This window comes from Microtus ochrogaster, unplaced genomic scaffold (assembly GCF_000317375.1).
Source record: "Microtus ochrogaster isolate Prairie Vole_2 unplaced genomic scaffold, MicOch1.0 UNK32, whole genome shotgun sequence".
Classification (NCBI taxonomy): Eukaryota; Metazoa; Chordata; class Mammalia; order Rodentia; family Cricetidae; genus Microtus; species Microtus ochrogaster.
The window spans coordinates 2,777,061-2,793,484 of record NW_004949130.1 but is presented as its reverse complement, the minus strand read 5'-3'; the positions used below and the strand labels follow the sequence as shown (position 1 = coordinate 2,793,484).

Below are 16,424 nucleotides of genomic sequence, written 5' to 3'. Positions count from 1 at the left end.
CTAACACCAAGTACTGCTTCTAAGGCTGGTGTTCTCCAAAGACTAAAAAGAGACTTGGGATTGCCTGCATAGCTAAAAAACTGGTGTGTCTATGAAGGCATTTTGATGCAATCAGCATATTGAACTGCAACTAAATGTAGGTAATTGTGGTAATATTTTTGCTTATGCTCTAACAAATAAAGCTTGCATGAAGATCAGAGTGCAGAGCTAAGCCACTAGTTAACCACAGAGGCCAGGCAGTAGTAGCACACAGTTTTAATCCCAGAACTCAGGAGGCAGAGTGAGATGGATGTCTGTGAATAAGGTGAACCACCCACTCTTCGACACCCATACCAGATACCTTAACCAATTATCAAAGTAGTCCTCAGTAATCTAGTCTCAATGTCAAAATATTCTTTAAAAAGAATGCTACAGGGAGCCACTACCAACAAAACTGAGTAGAATCTCATTCCATATATATTCAAGCGTGGCAGATGAAGTTGGAAAGAAATTATGCTTTAAGACTAATTTAAGGTTCTTGGCATCAAGAGACACCCTCAGAGGAACAGAGTGGGTTCTACTCAACATCTAAAAATCCCTAAAAGAGAGATGTCTACTGTGTTGCAGTTTCTCACAGACTAAAATGTTCATCTTCGAAGAAAGTTTATTAAGATATAAGAGGTTATAGGGAGTTGAAACAACAGGGAGGAAGCTTCAGGACACAGATAGATGAAATGAAAGGGTGTTCTCTGGGAAGCTGAAACACTCCATCTTTCAAGGGACTGTTTTAGGGTTTCATTGCTGTGAAGAGACAAGACCACTGTAAGTCTTATAAAGAAGACATTTAATTGTGGTGCTTTTTACAGTTCAGAAGTTTATTAGTCCATTGCCATCATGGCAGGAAGCAAGTCAGCATGACAGCAGATATGGTGCTGGAGCCGAGAGTTCTTACATCTTCATCCAAAAGCAAAGGGAAGTGAACTGAGTGTCACAGTGAATGAAGTTTGAGCATATGAGACCTCAAAGTCTACCCACTACAGTTATATATTTCTTCCAACAAGGACACATCTACTTCAACAAAGCCATACTTCCTAATAGTGTAACTCCCTTTGGGGGCCATTTTTCAAACCATATGGACACAATTCAGAAAGTAATAACTCAAAGGCTTTAGGAACTCCTTGAAACTGACCAGATACAGTTGGCTCCCCTCCCCAAGCATAAATAAGCTAGAAGGCTAAAGCGAGAGGTGATGTGAGAGCTACAAATTGCGGAATGCCTTTACTGTGGGGACACAAAAGGAAATGGGATTCAGAGGGAAACACAGACTCACAGAAGGAAATGGGATTCAGAGGAAAACAGACTCACAGAATACTGGACAAGGTGGAAGCCACTGTGTCTTGCTGCTCTGCTCCAGGGAGATATGAACAACTACACAAGCTTGCTTCTGCTACAGCCTCCCATGATTGTGAGCAAGACCCTTCTTCTCCCTTATAAGAGATCACATCTACACACAGAAGCCATGCCGTAAAGCTGGTACCCAAAAAGCTGTTGGCAGAAAGGAGTTCCTACAACACTTCTCCCTTTTGTCTAAATAAAAAGGTTCTAAACCTAACACAAAACTATATACAATAAGAACAGATATCAAGTATTGGCCAGGAGAAAGAAAAGGTAAAAACATACACGAAAAAATAGAACTACAGCCAACATGAACAACATCAAGCAAGAAACACACTAAATGTCCAGTCTATAGGTAATAGGCAAATAACAGATTATTCCAATAGCTGTCCTATCCTGAGGAGTCTAAGTATTGTACCTGAAATACCTTAGCTAGTTCATAAGGATAGTAGCTGTGACTATCTAGTCTTCAACCTCAACAAAGATCCGAGAAGGAAAATTACTGAGTAAGCAGGAAGTACAAGCAAGTAACTTCCAAAAAGTACAAGATAGGACAGAAACAGCTCACTGTAATGTTGGGGTAACCAACTTTGGCTAAGGCCTAGAGTATCTTACAAACCATTTTCAGAAGCAGAAAAATTCAAGACTGTCCTACTCTGTCTTGGCAAGACATTTTTGCTTATATCCTGTTTGTCCAGCATATTGTCAGCAGTCAAGGCAAGGGCATTCTTTACCCAAAAGGCCAGTTTTGCCAAGAATAAAAGAAGCTCCATGTGGAGTGTTTTTGGTACCCAACATCCTCTCTGGAATAGATTGGTGCTGCCAGGAGCAGTGGAGTCTCATGTGGTCACCGAAGGAGTAACATGCCAGAGTATTACCAGTGAGAGACAGCCAAGTGGTGATACACAGATTAACAGAAATGAGTTCATTTATAGGTAGAGCTGGCCAGTAAGAAGCCTGAGCCATTGGCCAAACAACTGTGATTGCTATTGAGTCTGATTATTTCATAAATGGCTGTGGGGACCCGTGAGCAGGGAAGAAACTGGTATAGAGAAAAACCTTCAGCTACATTGGTGTTCAAACGTTTGACAAGAATTTCCACATAAAACCTGAGAGAGCTTTTAAAAAAATTCTAAAATGGAGCCAAGACCCGCTGTAACCCTGGATGAAGGTTGGTTCCTTCTGGATATATTCATCGAAGCCCTTGTACCTCAGCTCAAGTCCACGGGCCTCATGAGCTGGCAGCTTAGTCGCACTGTTTGGTTATTTTATGGCTTCTATACAGGGTTTCGTGTCCTAAGAGTACTGTCTTCTGGAAGCATTTGTAGCCTTGTTCTTCCTTCTTTCAAAAGCAAGTCTGGGTTGATGTAGGCCAGCTATTCTTGCTTTCAGGTTTTTCATGAGCTGCTGGCACTTCTTGAGGACAAGCAGTGCCGGAGATTTGCTTAGAACTAGATAGCATCCTTGTACTTTTCTTCTTTGAAACAGAAATGTCATTTTGGTCATAAGTTTCTTCTTCCATAAAATCTGCTGTATGACATGGTCTTTGCAGCATACTTTGTCCCAGACCCGCCAAGCTATCTGCTGCTAAATCCTAACACTGCTGCCGAGATTCAGGAGGCTCTCCTGGTGCCTTAGTGCTCCCACTGGGGGGTCTAAGCCATACAGAGAAAACCTATCCCTTTTTTCCAGTCAACCTGCAATAGATCCACCTCCTGGGCCACCAATCACATGGCCTTCCATCCATCAGTGGCAATTGGTGAATGATCGTTTACAGTTATCTTAAATTCTTCCTAAGTCTCTGGTACTCTTGGAGGTGTAGGTACCTACCTCTGACCATTTCCCTTGGGCAAGGCTTGGTTTTTGCCTTCTGGTTTCATTCAAAAGTACTGGCACCAGGCACCTGTATTTCCTTGGGCTTTTAGCCCTAGCCCGTGAAGCATGTGTTGACAATCCACTGTTCAGTTTCTCCTTCATTTGTTCCTCCCTAAGTCTTGGGATGCCATGGACTTCAGGCTTTGGACCTCTCCTTCTACCTGTCTTCTGGAGATGCTCCTTACTTTATAACTAGGGTCTCGAAACTTACTTGTCTTGCAGTTGACTCTGGCCTCAATACCCCTTTGATAAGTAATCCAAATGTGGCCGACTAACAGTACTCTAGATACCATTATTATCTAGGACCCTTACAAATGCTGTAAGCAATTGAAACGAAGAAAAGAATTGCCATTCCCTATTTCTTTTTCCTTTGTTTGAAGCCCTGCTTTGGTCTGGTGTAAACATCAGGCCATAGTCTTTACTTTCCTAGAGCTACTACTATGTCTAGAGAGTTTACCTTGCTACCAGACTCCAAAAAGAGATAAACTCACAAAACAGACTTCAAAGTAACTTTTTACTATTCCTTTATTTGAAGGAACCTGTTTTACAATGACTGTACTCAGTAATCAACCACCTGTGTCTCATGATGAATGTCTGGATAGATAAAAGGTGTGAAGTTTCAAGTTTAAGCTGTAAGGATCTGTCTTAGTTAGGGTTTCTAATTGCTGTAAAGAGACACTGTAACCATGGCAATTCTTATACAGAAAAACATTTCATCAGGACTGGTTACAGTTTCAGATGTAATTCTGATGAGAAGCATGGCAACATGCAGGCAGACATGATGCTGGAGAAGTAACTGAGAGCTCTACATCTTGATCTGCGGGCAACAGAAGTGACCATTGTCCCACATTGGGCATTGCTTGGCCATATGAGACTTTAAAGCCCACCCCCGCAGTGACACACTTCCTCCAACAAGGCCACACCTCCTAATAGTACTACTTCCTATAGGCCAAGCATTTTTGAGTCCACAGGGCTGGACCTATTCAAACCATTACAGAATCTAAGAAAATGTTTTAAGGTCTAAGAAGTTGTTTTAAGGTGTGTAAATGCAAGTCATATAAGGTCAGAGGACATGAAAGCTTGTTATGATAAAGTGATTTAAGGTATATAAAAAGAATGAAAAATGCTTCCAATTTCTTTCCCTCCATATGCCAGCATTGTATTAAGACTTAAGTTCAGCATTCTAACATTAATCAATGGAGTTCTGATAAGCTGCTCATCTACCTCTGGTAAGTGCCGATGACTATTATCAGTCTCAAGCTCAAGATTTTAAATTTCCTTTGGTTGTCTAAGTATACAATTAAAAGTGCTTCTCTTTGTGCTAAAAACATCTATAATCTATATAAGTCCAGTCTTCTGAACAGAGAGAAAGGAGACCCAGCTTTCAAGATCTATGTTCATACTGAAAATCAAGATCAAAAGTGAGCTTTTGCCTTTTTGCTCCACAGGAGGTTTCTGTCCTCTTTACGCTCATGTTTTTAACAGCAACAAAAAACCCCACATGTATTATTTTTGTACATGTTAATCTACGAAAGTGCAGAAATCAAAGAACTACTTGAAGCAATCGGTTCTCCCCTTCCATGATGCAGGAGCCAGGGATTGAATTCATGATTGCTTGGTGGTAAGCACCTTTATCCACTGAGTCATTCTACCTGCCCTGTTCTGTCATCCTCATAGGTTTAGGGACTTAAGAGCTACTGTTTTTCTTGAATAACCCTTGCTCCAGTTGGATTTTAGGCCAATAGTTTTGTAATAATCTTGGTTTTGGCTTTTCGAGACAGGGTTTCTCCACAGCTTTCAAGCCTGTCCTGGAAGTAGCTCTTGTAAACCAGGCTGGCCTCAAACTCACAGAGAACTGCCTGCTTCTGCTTCCCAAGTGCTGGGATTAAAGGTGTGCCACCACCACCCAGCTGCAATAATCTTTGTAAGCCTGGCCTGACTTCCTGCAGTGATGGACTATAATGTGGAAGAGTAAGAAGCCAAACAGATCCTTTCCTCCCCAACTCGCTTTTGGTCATGGTGTTTCATCAGAGCAACAGAAGCCCTGACTAGGACACTAACTTTCTTCAGCTCTTTTACCTGCAGACTCCCTGGAATGAACAGCTGACAAGTCACCCAAGTCACCACCGTATTTCCTACCAATCAGGACTAAGCAAAGAGCACTGAGCAGGATAGTAGGGAAGACAAGGCTTTACGATAGAGGCATGAAGGAGAATAGAGTTTGTCAGAGCTCACTCAATTATCAGCTCAAACTAAATTACAATTTCTAAAAAGTTACTTGTCCCAAGGAAAACAGTCACTTAGAGCAGTAAAAACGTCAGGCATGAGGCAGGAGAGATTCTCTGGAAGGGAATATTAACCACCAGCCCCACTGTGAACCCCACACCAGTCTTCAACACACTTGATTCCTGAACACTGAGGTGCTTGTGCTAGTCAGAGGCCATACAGGGCATGGGTGACTCTGGAAGGTGTCAGAGGTTATCATTGCTAATGAACAGAGACAGCATGGGCACCAAGCTAAGCTGTCAGTCTAATTACAGAGCAGCCAGGTTCTCACAGGTAAACTGTTTCAGCTGGTAGAGTCCAGGGAAAGAGAAGCATGGTCTCAGTTTTGTGTATTTAACAAGCATCAAATGAGGTTACTCTGTTGTTAGAGAACAGGAGGTGGTCCCATCTAACATGAGAAAACCGGGAAGGAAACCAAACATCACCCCACCAAAATCAATGGCCATAAAAGTATACAACTGTACCTAACAGTTTAAAAACTGTCCACCTGGCTGAAGGAACCAGGGTGAGAATGACCCCTTACAACAGAACCAAGATTTAACACGCCCCTACCCTGACACAGCTAGGGGACTTCCTGCATATTTACTGTTTTATGAGAATGGAAGTTTGAAGTAAAAATAGAGGTATATTTTTCCTGATTCTTTTTATACAATTATTTCAAAAACCAATTCAAGTCAGGGGAAAACTAAACCAAACAAACCAATTCCAGCCAAGCGAGCGAGTGAGCGAGCTAGGCCTTACTTCACACAGCCGTTCTTCTCATCACAATCTTTCTTCTCCGTCAACCGCAGCAGCTTCTCATTTGGTTTCTGGCTAAACCCACTGGAAACCAAAACACATGAAAAGATTCATTCACAAGTTAATAGAGGCAACTGTCACTGCCATTGGCTGCCCACTAGAGCCTAGATAAGACCCTGCTGCTGAGGAAACCACAGGTCTCACTTGCAAGACACAGAAACTGTTGGAGGTCAGGGTCCTGTCCTTGTCTTTGTGCCCCATGCACCCACCCCATGAAGCTTCCTGACACAAAAATAAAACCCAAAAAACAAAAAGCACCCAAACTAGGTAGAGTGCAATTCTTGGTGGAACAAAGCAACCCGAAAGGAGCAGGCAGCCTGCAAAGACTGCTGTGGGAACCAGGAATGAACAGCAATTTCTTTACTAGTTTCTTGACCCCTGCAAAGGCAGAGTGTACCTGATTGTGGACTTCCTGCAAATATTGTTGTGGGCTCAGACTTCTTCCCCCTCCCTCCACCAGGTTCAGCATCTCTTTCCTGATGGTCCGATTTCTCATCTCCCACATCCAATCAAGACCCAGAAGATAGTTATATAAATTCAGTGTGCTGGGGCTTTGAAACCAGAGCAGCTGTAGGAGCTTAAAGAGGGAGAGAAGACCCTAGGGTCCAACCCCTGGGACTCCTTTTCCCTTAAGAGTAAGAAACCTGCAGACTTCAGGTCCAACTCCCAGCTGGCTCACCCATCAGCCTGTCTTCCAGACTTGCCAAGGACAAACTAAGGCTTCCACACTACGCCCACTCAGCAAGTTTCCAGTCATAGGGATTCACTCCTGCCTTGGAGTGCCTCCAGCACTCATGGTACTCTGCTGTGGAAGGGAATTCCTCCATGAGGCTTCTTCCACTTCCCAGGACGCACTGTTCCAGATTCCAGCCACTCCAACTTGCAGACCTGCAGCTTCAGAGGTCCCTGACTAAGACCTGCTGGAGACACAAGACTGGTCCTCCTGCTCTGCCAAGGGACAGCCCTCAGCTGGTATTCCAAGGCTCTCTGAGAACCCCAGAGTTGAAATACTTGTCTAAACTGCATTGGCTCTCAGCTAGCACCTGCCTGCTACTGAGAGTTTCAACGTTTCATTTAAATTTTAAGTTGTTTTATCCTGTTTAAGGAGTTAATCTTGAATTGACAAAGTGCCTTCCTATTTGTATTCGTTACAGTTTGCCTACTCCATTCCTGGAGGATTACCTGACAAGAACCCAAGTAGAGACAGAAGAACAGTTTCCACTGGTTACTTCAAAGCAAAGCTAGGACTGGAGTGGGAACTTTTATTCAAATTTGTTCAAACCACACAGATAGCTCTTTTCTGGGGAAATTCTAAGCAGCAGCAATAAGGAAGCACTTAGTCTCCCCAGACGCATTTCTGTGAGGACAGAGGCTTAGCACTAACTATGGAATCTTGCCTGGTGCTGGTCACACAGCCTCTCTGCTGCTGAAACTGGTTTAGTTCTACAATTAGAAACTGGTCAGGGACCAAAGCAATCACGGGGTAAGTAACGACCTGGAAACAAACAGAATTCTGGAGACTCCTTTATTGTTCCCTTCCTCGATCAAGCTGAGGGCACCCTGGATACTGAACTGCACAGCAAATGTAGTGGTCAAGACTGCCCGGCCAAGGCAGAGACAGGAGGCAGGGTCCCCGGGCCCAAGCATGGGCACTTCTACTTGTTTTCTTTTTGTCTCCGTTCTCTTCTGGTCCTACCCCAGGACCACATTCAATCTTGGTAACTCCAACACTGCAACTATCAGCAGTGTCCTAAGTCACAAAAGAAAACCCATCAACTGAGCTCAGGAGTCCCTGGCTGAGCACAAGCACGCCAGTCCCAGAGCCACTCACCAACGCCCTACAAAGACCTGGCACTGCAGCCAGCCACAGAAAGTGAGACCCTTTCCTGTAATGTCACTGATATTACCTTGTGCATCTTAAGGAGGACAGGGTTACAGCTGGAGACTTGGGAGAAGACAAGCAGCCACACTTGGCTTTCTCCAGATTTGTAACCTGCAAAGTTATGTTGCTGTGGCCTACACTTACTCATCCTTCACACAGCCACTCTGTGCTGTTCACTGGAGGTGCCTTACAGATACAACAGTGCGCAACCAGGCAACAAAGGGATTCTAGACCTACTGCCAGTTTTCAATCCACTCTGTTGCCAGCTAATCAACTGTAAAAAAGATATTTTTTCCTTTAAAGTAGTATATTTTGAGCCAAAATTGCCCAGACCACCTTCTTTTTTGGGGGGTCTGGTATGTCTATCATCAACCTTTTACATACTTACTGTACACGTGACCTTCTGTATTTGTGGACTTACAGTTGTGCAATCAACCAGCCAACCAACAACTGGAAATATTTGGCAAAAACAACTGCCCACATTAAACATGTAGATTTTTTTCCTGACATTATTCCCCAAACAGTACAGAATAACAACAACTTATATAGTATTTACATTGTATTGGGTAGGTCTTAGAAGCCATCTAGAGATGACATAAAATATACATGAAAATGTGTGATAGTTACATATAACCATCATGCCACTTTTTAAAAATCTGGATTTGAGCACACACAGTTTGATATTCTCAGTAGTCCTAAAACTGAGCCCCCCCAAGGCTAACACGTTGACTATGTACTATCCTAAGGCTCTAGTTTGCTAAACTGAATTTTCAAAACATACCTTGCTGCTGGAATATCTGGATCAGCATATATAGTTATGCCTCTTTTTGTTGGCCAGTATGCTGAAGATTCAATACACTGTAAGAATGGAAGGAAGGGGAGAAGGAGGGAGGGGCAGATGATTTATATTTTTGGAATCAAAATACAACGGAAATTATTTTCATCACAATCATTCCAGAGAGTTTCTATGCACGCAAGTGCACATACACACACGGAGAATCAAAGCTGGATGGCTATGCCATCACTATAATCATTAGATCAAAATGTCAGACAGCAGGTAATTGGCATTCGCACGAGTGTTTAAAGTATCTTACAATTACTTTCATTTGTCTTTGTCGAAAGAACTGAAAGGCACATTAGAAGTGAAATTATGTGAATGTTCCCCAAATCTAGACAGTCACACATCTGTGTTCAAGGAGCAAAACACCACCTTTTCGAGAGCAGTTACAACTCAGCAGAAACAGAAGCTCAACAAGGGGGAGCAGCTACCTTGTTCCATCAAACACTCTCACAACTACATTCTTCATGAATTTCTATGTAGGAAACACACTTTTTGTTCATAATAGAATATTCGTGTCATATGAACTTTATATTCAGTAAACATCAAACATACAACCTCGTTCATGTGTTTTAAAGGGGGACATTGCTGCTTCTTCTCAAACAGAACTTTAGGTGAGTCTCTCAAGGAATCCTTGTATTTTATAGCTTTATCTGCAAAATGAAGATAAAAGCTACCTTGTAAACTATATAAAATCAGACAAAAATAACAAAAACCAAACACTTATAAAATCGCAACACATGAATTATTATCAAACAGGTTTGTTTATATTAAACTTGTAGGAATTAAAATTAAAAATCTGCTTTGGGACTGACTAGACAGCTCAATAGGTAAAGGCACTTGCTGACAAGCCTGCGACCTGTGTTTGGTCCCCAGGTCCTACATGCAGGGAGGATGGTCTCTGTCCTCCACAGCACTCCATGGCATAGTATACCCATTCACACACACACTTACACGCTAAATAAATACAATCCAAACATTTTTGCGTCAATCTTTTTTTAAAGGTTGTAGAAATCCACAGACCAGCTTACTGAGAATAAAGTAATTTTCCCAATTTGGTAGACTGTACTTTCCAAAGGAGGCCACAATTATGTATCCAATACACATGCTCTTCCTACAATGTATAGGACAATGCCACCTTACCCAGAAAAAAAAAGAAAGGAAGGAAGGCAAACTGAGCTCAAATTTCCAAGAAGCCAGCTATTTGGGAATTAAAAAAAAAAAAAGTAGCTGCCCTTGACCCCTTGATCCCAAACTCCTGGAGATTGCAGAAGCAATCAGCCAGCTGGCTGTAGAGAGACAACAGACCCTGCAGTTTCAAACACAGCTGTCTAAGGAAAACAGCTAACTGCCCATTCTGCCCCTAATAAAACCCCTTCCCCTTTCCCATCCTTAGCTACAGAAGCCCCAGCTTGAAACCTATACTCTGTATAATTTGATCATCTTAATCAGTGGTTCTCAACCTTCCTAATGCTGCGATCCTTTAATACAGTTCCTCATGTTGTGGTGACCCCAACCATAAAATTATTTCATTGCTACTTCATAACTGTAATTTTGCAAATGTTATGAATTGCAATTTAAATGTCTGATATGCAGGATATATGATATGTGACCCCTGTGAAAGGGTCTCGACTCCCAAAGTGGTAGGGACCCACAGATTGAGAATCACTAATCTAGATGAAGATTCCTTAAAAGACATACTTTTCCAAAACTCCCAAATAAAACAGAAATAGGGAATAGGGATAGTATGTCTTGAAGAAATTGAATTATTAGGAATGTTCCAAAAAAGAGAACTAAATTGAGGTGGGTTCACTGAAGAATTCTATCAAGCATATCAGGAAGAAATGTCACTAACCCACAAGCTCTTTTAGAAGACAGAAGCAAAACAAGCACTTCCCAGATCATCCTACAAGACCTTCACTGTTCTGATGCCTCAACCAGAAAGCATTTCGAGAGAATGAAGGCCCATTATGTCTTATGAACACAGATGTAAAATCCTTTCAAAACATTGACAAATCAAAAACTATATAATAGATGTCATTAAGCAATAGGAAAACAAGCCACACACTAGAAGAAAATAACTGCAAAAGATATATCTGGTAAGAGACTATTACCAAAGTAGATGAAGAACACTCACAGCCCAAAACAAAGAACCTAGTGAAACAAAGATGGGCTGAGGTTATAAAGCTCGGTGGCAGAGCACAGTGAGGCCTGGGCTCACTCTCCAGGGCACTCAGTATGGATTCTGTGCTGCATAGGAAAGAAACCAAACTGGTAGGACTCACCTAGTGCTGCAGGAGGTGGCCCTAGGTCACTGACAACATTCTTACACCATGTATGCCGAAGAGACTGTGACAGAAAATCTAAGCCCTGTGAGTCTGAAAGAACATACTATATTTCAAAACTAAAACATGAAATAAAAATGAGTCATTATTATTTACTTCTGCTCTTGCTCATGCAGTAAAATTATAGGAGACCTAGCAAGGGATGGCAGTCTGAGGGGTTAAAATCTAAAGCAGAGAGGAGCATTTAAAACTGCATCCACGAACCACACTAAGCATCATTTGTAATAAAAACTCTCTGAGGTGTCTGAAAACTATTCAGAACCTCACTTTGCTGAGATCTTTAAACCACATACTGTCTGGACTTCTGAAAATGTAGCCCAACATTAACAGAACCGTCAGAATTTCCTGGTCTCCTAAATACAAACGGTAGCAGCTCCAGGACCACAATGCCTGTCAGAGGCTAAATAGTAAAATTTGATTATTAAACTGAGTCTAAGTCTGTCTCCAAGTAGGAAAGGGCTTAGACAGAACTTGGTATGCTAAGGAAAAGCAACATGAAATACTCACTTTCCATTCCACGATGGTCTTTCCCTTGCAAAAGCATTGGCCACAGAGTAAGTGATGGGCTGAGCTTACTGGAGCAGGGCACCGAATTGAGACTGGGTCTGGGCTTCTCCAACATATTGAGGTTTTTATTCCCCATGGGTGACACATAATAAGCAAAGTTCTTTGCGACCAGGTCATCATTTACACAAACCTATAAAAATGTAAATATTCCATGAATTACCATTTGAATGAGTGTAGTCAATGTACACAAAGTTAGTATTTCAGACTCAGCTCCACATTCCTGAAAAATGTTTTATGGAGCATAATCTGACAGAAACAGCTCTTGGTTTCTGCTATGTTAGCTATGACCTAATGATTTCCACGAGAAAATAGTAAGGAGTTGCATGAGATCAAGATGTACTGTGGAGGAAGAGGGAGCTAACTCCATCTGGCCAGGTACAGATTTGGTGGGAGGACACTAAGCACACAAGGGGAAACTGAAAAACTAGATCCTATCAAAACTTAATGCTTAGCCTGGCAGTGGTGGCACAGACCTTTAATCCCAACACCTGAGAGGCTGAAGCAGGCCTGGTCTACAGAGATAGTTCCAGGACACCTGGCTACACAGAGAAACCCTATCTCAAAAACAAACAAAACAAAAACCAAATAGACAAACGAACAAAGATATTGCATTAATAAGCTCTCACACAGTTGCACAGAGGAAGAGTCTTTATGAGGGACAGGGGACTGAGAGATGCAGCGACACGGATGTGTCGTGAATTACTGCACCTGAGTGAAAGGATAGGATCACTGTGCTCCCTGTGGAACCCGAGATGCGTTTGCAGGCTCACATCTCTCTGAGCAGTTGTGACCATGTGCATCTAATAAACACCTTCTCTCTGCTATGGATGGGCCCCTTGCTATCATCTCTCTTCATCACTTAAAGTCAGCTATCAGACTACAACACATGGTACAAAAGAAGGGCCTGCTCTTTAAAAGCAAGAAGAAAGCAAGTTAATAGAGAGTGTTTGTTTTGAGACGGGGTTTCTCTGTGTAGCCTCGGCTGTCCTGGAACTCACTCTGTAGACCAGCCTGGCCTCCAACTCAGAGATCTGCCTGCCTCTGCCTCCCATTAAAGGTGGGATTAAAGGTGTGCACCACCACTGCCGGGCTAGAGAATGTCTTCTAAAAATGTATTATGAGACTGATGTTAATATTCAGGCATCTGTACTGGCCTGCCCTTGGGGTCCTGACAGGATAAGTCCTCAGCTGTAGCCACTAAGAGCACCTCCTATGCTCCCTTTTAAAAGTGGGCCTTGCTCACCTCCTGTTTCTCTTTCTACCCTCCTCCCCCAGCACCCTTTTCTGCCCCTTCTCTCTCCTCTTCCAATAAACCTGCTATGTGAGCCCTGTTGTATGGCATGACTTCTCTTTGCATAGATTTTTAAGTTAAAACAGCTGGTCACCAGGATATAAATAAGCAAAATGAAGGTCACTAGTGAACTCAGTCGGGACACGGGAAGGAGAAGGACAGAGACTAGTCCGAGCAGCTCTCGAGAACTCTATCCGGGCTGTACCGACAAGTTTCTTTCCCACAGGAATGCCCATTAGTAACTCGGTAATCCCTGGGGACAGGTACTGGCATTGATAAAATAGCTGCACTGTGACTAATGAAGAATAAGTTTCTCACAGTTCAGAGATAGTTGTGTAAGAATAAGGAAAGGTGCCAGGCAGTGGTGCCGCACGCCTTTAATCCCAGCACTTGGGAGGCAGAGGCAGGCGGATCTCTTAGTCTGAGGCCAGATTGGTCTACAAGAGCTAGTTCCAGGACAGGCTCCAAAGCTACAGAGAAACTCTGTCTCAAAAATAAATAAATAAATAAATAAATAAATAAATAAATAAATAAATAAATAAATAAATAAGGAAAGGCTGGATGGAGTGGCTCACACCTTCAATTCCAGCACTTAGGAGTCAAAGGCAGGCAGATCTTTAGGAGTTTCCAGTCATCCAGGGCTATAAAATGAGACCTTGTCTCAAATGCAAAAAAAAGGTGGTAGACCTAGAATCTCTGTTCAGTACAGACCTAGAATCTCTGACACAGCAATTAAACAAGAGAAAAAAAGATGCAGACAGGCCAAAAATAAAAGATAGAAATAGGAAAATTATCCCTATTTTCAGATGGAATGATTCTATACTTAAAAAAAACCTTAAACGATTCCACCAAAAAACTTTTGAATCTCATACTTTGGGCAGGTGCTGGGGGTGAGCTCAGTGAATAAGATGTTTACCATACGAGCTTAAGAACCAGAGGTCAGAGTCCTAGAATCCAAGTGGAAGCTAGGCAGGCATGGCAGCCACTTGTGACCCCAGCAGAGATCCTCAAGCTAACCTGGCTGCTAGACTCTCCAGAATGAATGAACCAAGGACTCAGTGTAAGACCCCACCTCACCGAGTGGAGAGCGACAAAAGACAGTATCACATGGATACACACATGGACCTGTACACAGGTATGCTTGTACATCCAAACATGCACACCATACACACACAAAAACCAACTAATAAACAAGTAACATTTTTATGTATTTAAAACAAGCTCACCAAGAAATAGAGGGGAGTCTCATTCACATTAGTAAACAAAAACCGAGGAGAAACCCTAACAAGGGAGATGAAAGACCTCCATAATGAAAACTATAAGACACTGAAGAAACAATTTCAGCTGGATGTGGCAGCACACGCCTTTAATTCCAGCACTCTGGAGGCAGAGGCAGGCAACAGGTCTCTGTAAATTCAAGACCAGTCTAATCTACATAGTGAGTTCCAGAACAGCCAGGATATAGTGAAACCCTGTTTTGAACAAACAGGCTGCAAAGCAATGTAAAACAACACTGACTTCTGGCCTCCATATACATATTCATGAACAAGCACAATGAACACACACGCTAAATAAAGAACTAAAAATGCTGTCTAAAAAAATGATTAGGTCAATTTTGTTTGTTTGCTTTTTCCAACACAGGGTTACTCTGTATAACCCTGACTGTCTTGGAATTTACTCTGTAGACCAGGCAGGCCTTGAACTCAGATCTCCCTGCCTCTGTTTGCAGAGCGCTGGGGTTAAAAGCATATGCCACCACTACCAGGCTTTAGGTCAATGTTTTTAATATCAGAAGAGGCTAGGAATGCAGCTGAAAGGTAGATGAGTATTAGCCCCTGCATGGCCCCCAGGTGTCTGTCTGTCTCTCACTAGTGCATATAGAAAGACATAGGATGAATGACTGAAGGAATAGTCCTACCAGTTTCTATTCTAAGATAGACCTTCAAAGGTTAAAACAACTCCCACTGTGCTATTTAAAGTAAAGTTTTAAATAAGGATAAACATTTTCAAAATACAAATCTTGCCAGCTATGATGGCCCCATGCCTGTAATACCCAGCACTTGGGGGTAGAGGCAAAATTGAGAGTATAAAGTCATCCAGTGCTTGGGTGACCAAAAACCTGATACTAGATAGCCTAAGGATCTAGGTAAAACCAAATGCTAGTGTTCTTTTAAAAAATTGCAACAAAACGACTCTAATGATATTCTGCTTTACACATAGGTCAGTGCCTTGCTCAACCACCATCTGAGAAGCTTCCTCCTGCTGGAGAGGAAACGAATACACTGACTCAGGCTAGCTACTCTGCAGAAGAGTGAGGATAGACCTGGGAACACTCTGCCCTAAATGGGCAACTAACAAACCTCTCCCCTCAGGTCACCCTGAGGAAAGAAGGCAGAAAGAGTATAAGGAGCCAGAGGGGATGGAAGGCACCAAGAAAACAAGGCCCTCTAAATCAACATAAGCAAAACTCACGAGCTAAGGCAGCATGCACAGGGCCTGCATAGGTCTGTACCAGGTCCTTTGCATATATATTATTACTTCTAGTTTAAGGTTTTTGGAATTCCTGAGCGTGGGAACAAGTGAGTCTGTTTCATGTGCCTTTTCTTGGGCTCTTTCCCTTCTGTTTGTTTTGTCCAATTCCAATGGTTAAAATAACAAAAAATTAAGATCATCCTCAGCAACAATGAAAGTTTAAGAGTTCAAGGCTAGCCTGGGTTATATATGACTATCTCAAAAAACTAAAATCAGAAAGCAACCCTGTCCTCCCCAAATTTTTCACTTACTTTTTCATTTTTTATTGTTGCATAAAGGTAAACCTCAAAGGTATCTTCTTCCACAGCACAAAGTTTTGCTTCCACTTGGGTAGTTTCTAAATGGCAATAAATGGACATACAAGTGAGCTGACATTAAGTATTTTTTAAGGCAAGCACAGCCTCATTAGGTAACCAGTAACATGCTTTTCACAGGCACGTAGACTTCTGAACAGTCCTAAAAGGTAGGTGCAGCACAGGCTGACGTGAGTTAGGACAGATATTACAACATAAACAGTATCAGAGCACAGTCAAAAGACTGACCCATGGTGGACAATGCCTTGGGGAACTGGAAGAGGCACCAGGGAAAGGGGCAGAGCCTTTTACCTCAGGTGCATCTGTTCCCTGAACTGTTCCG

At 42.4% G+C, this 16,424-nt stretch overlaps 1 protein-coding gene across 1 annotated transcript in view; it reads right to left on the bottom strand.

The window, feature by feature from the left end:
* Tdrd12 (tudor domain containing 12) overlaps window positions 1-16,424 on the bottom strand; it is a 69,052-nt gene that overhangs the window by 29,805 nt on the left and 22,823 nt on the right. The window contains exons 6-11 of the mRNA XM_026789914.1: window positions 16,040-16,125; window positions 11,906-12,095; window positions 11,339-11,431; window positions 9,612-9,706; window positions 8,997-9,073; window positions 6,277-6,357 (exon numbers count right to left, since the gene is read on the bottom strand). Coding sequence (XP_026645715.1) covers window positions 6,277-6,357; window positions 8,997-9,073; window positions 9,612-9,706; window positions 11,339-11,431; window positions 11,906-12,095; window positions 16,040-16,125 — 622 coding nt within the window. The remainder of the gene's footprint in view (window positions 1-6,276; window positions 6,358-8,996; window positions 9,074-9,611; window positions 9,707-11,338; window positions 11,432-11,905; window positions 12,096-16,039; window positions 16,126-16,424) is intronic.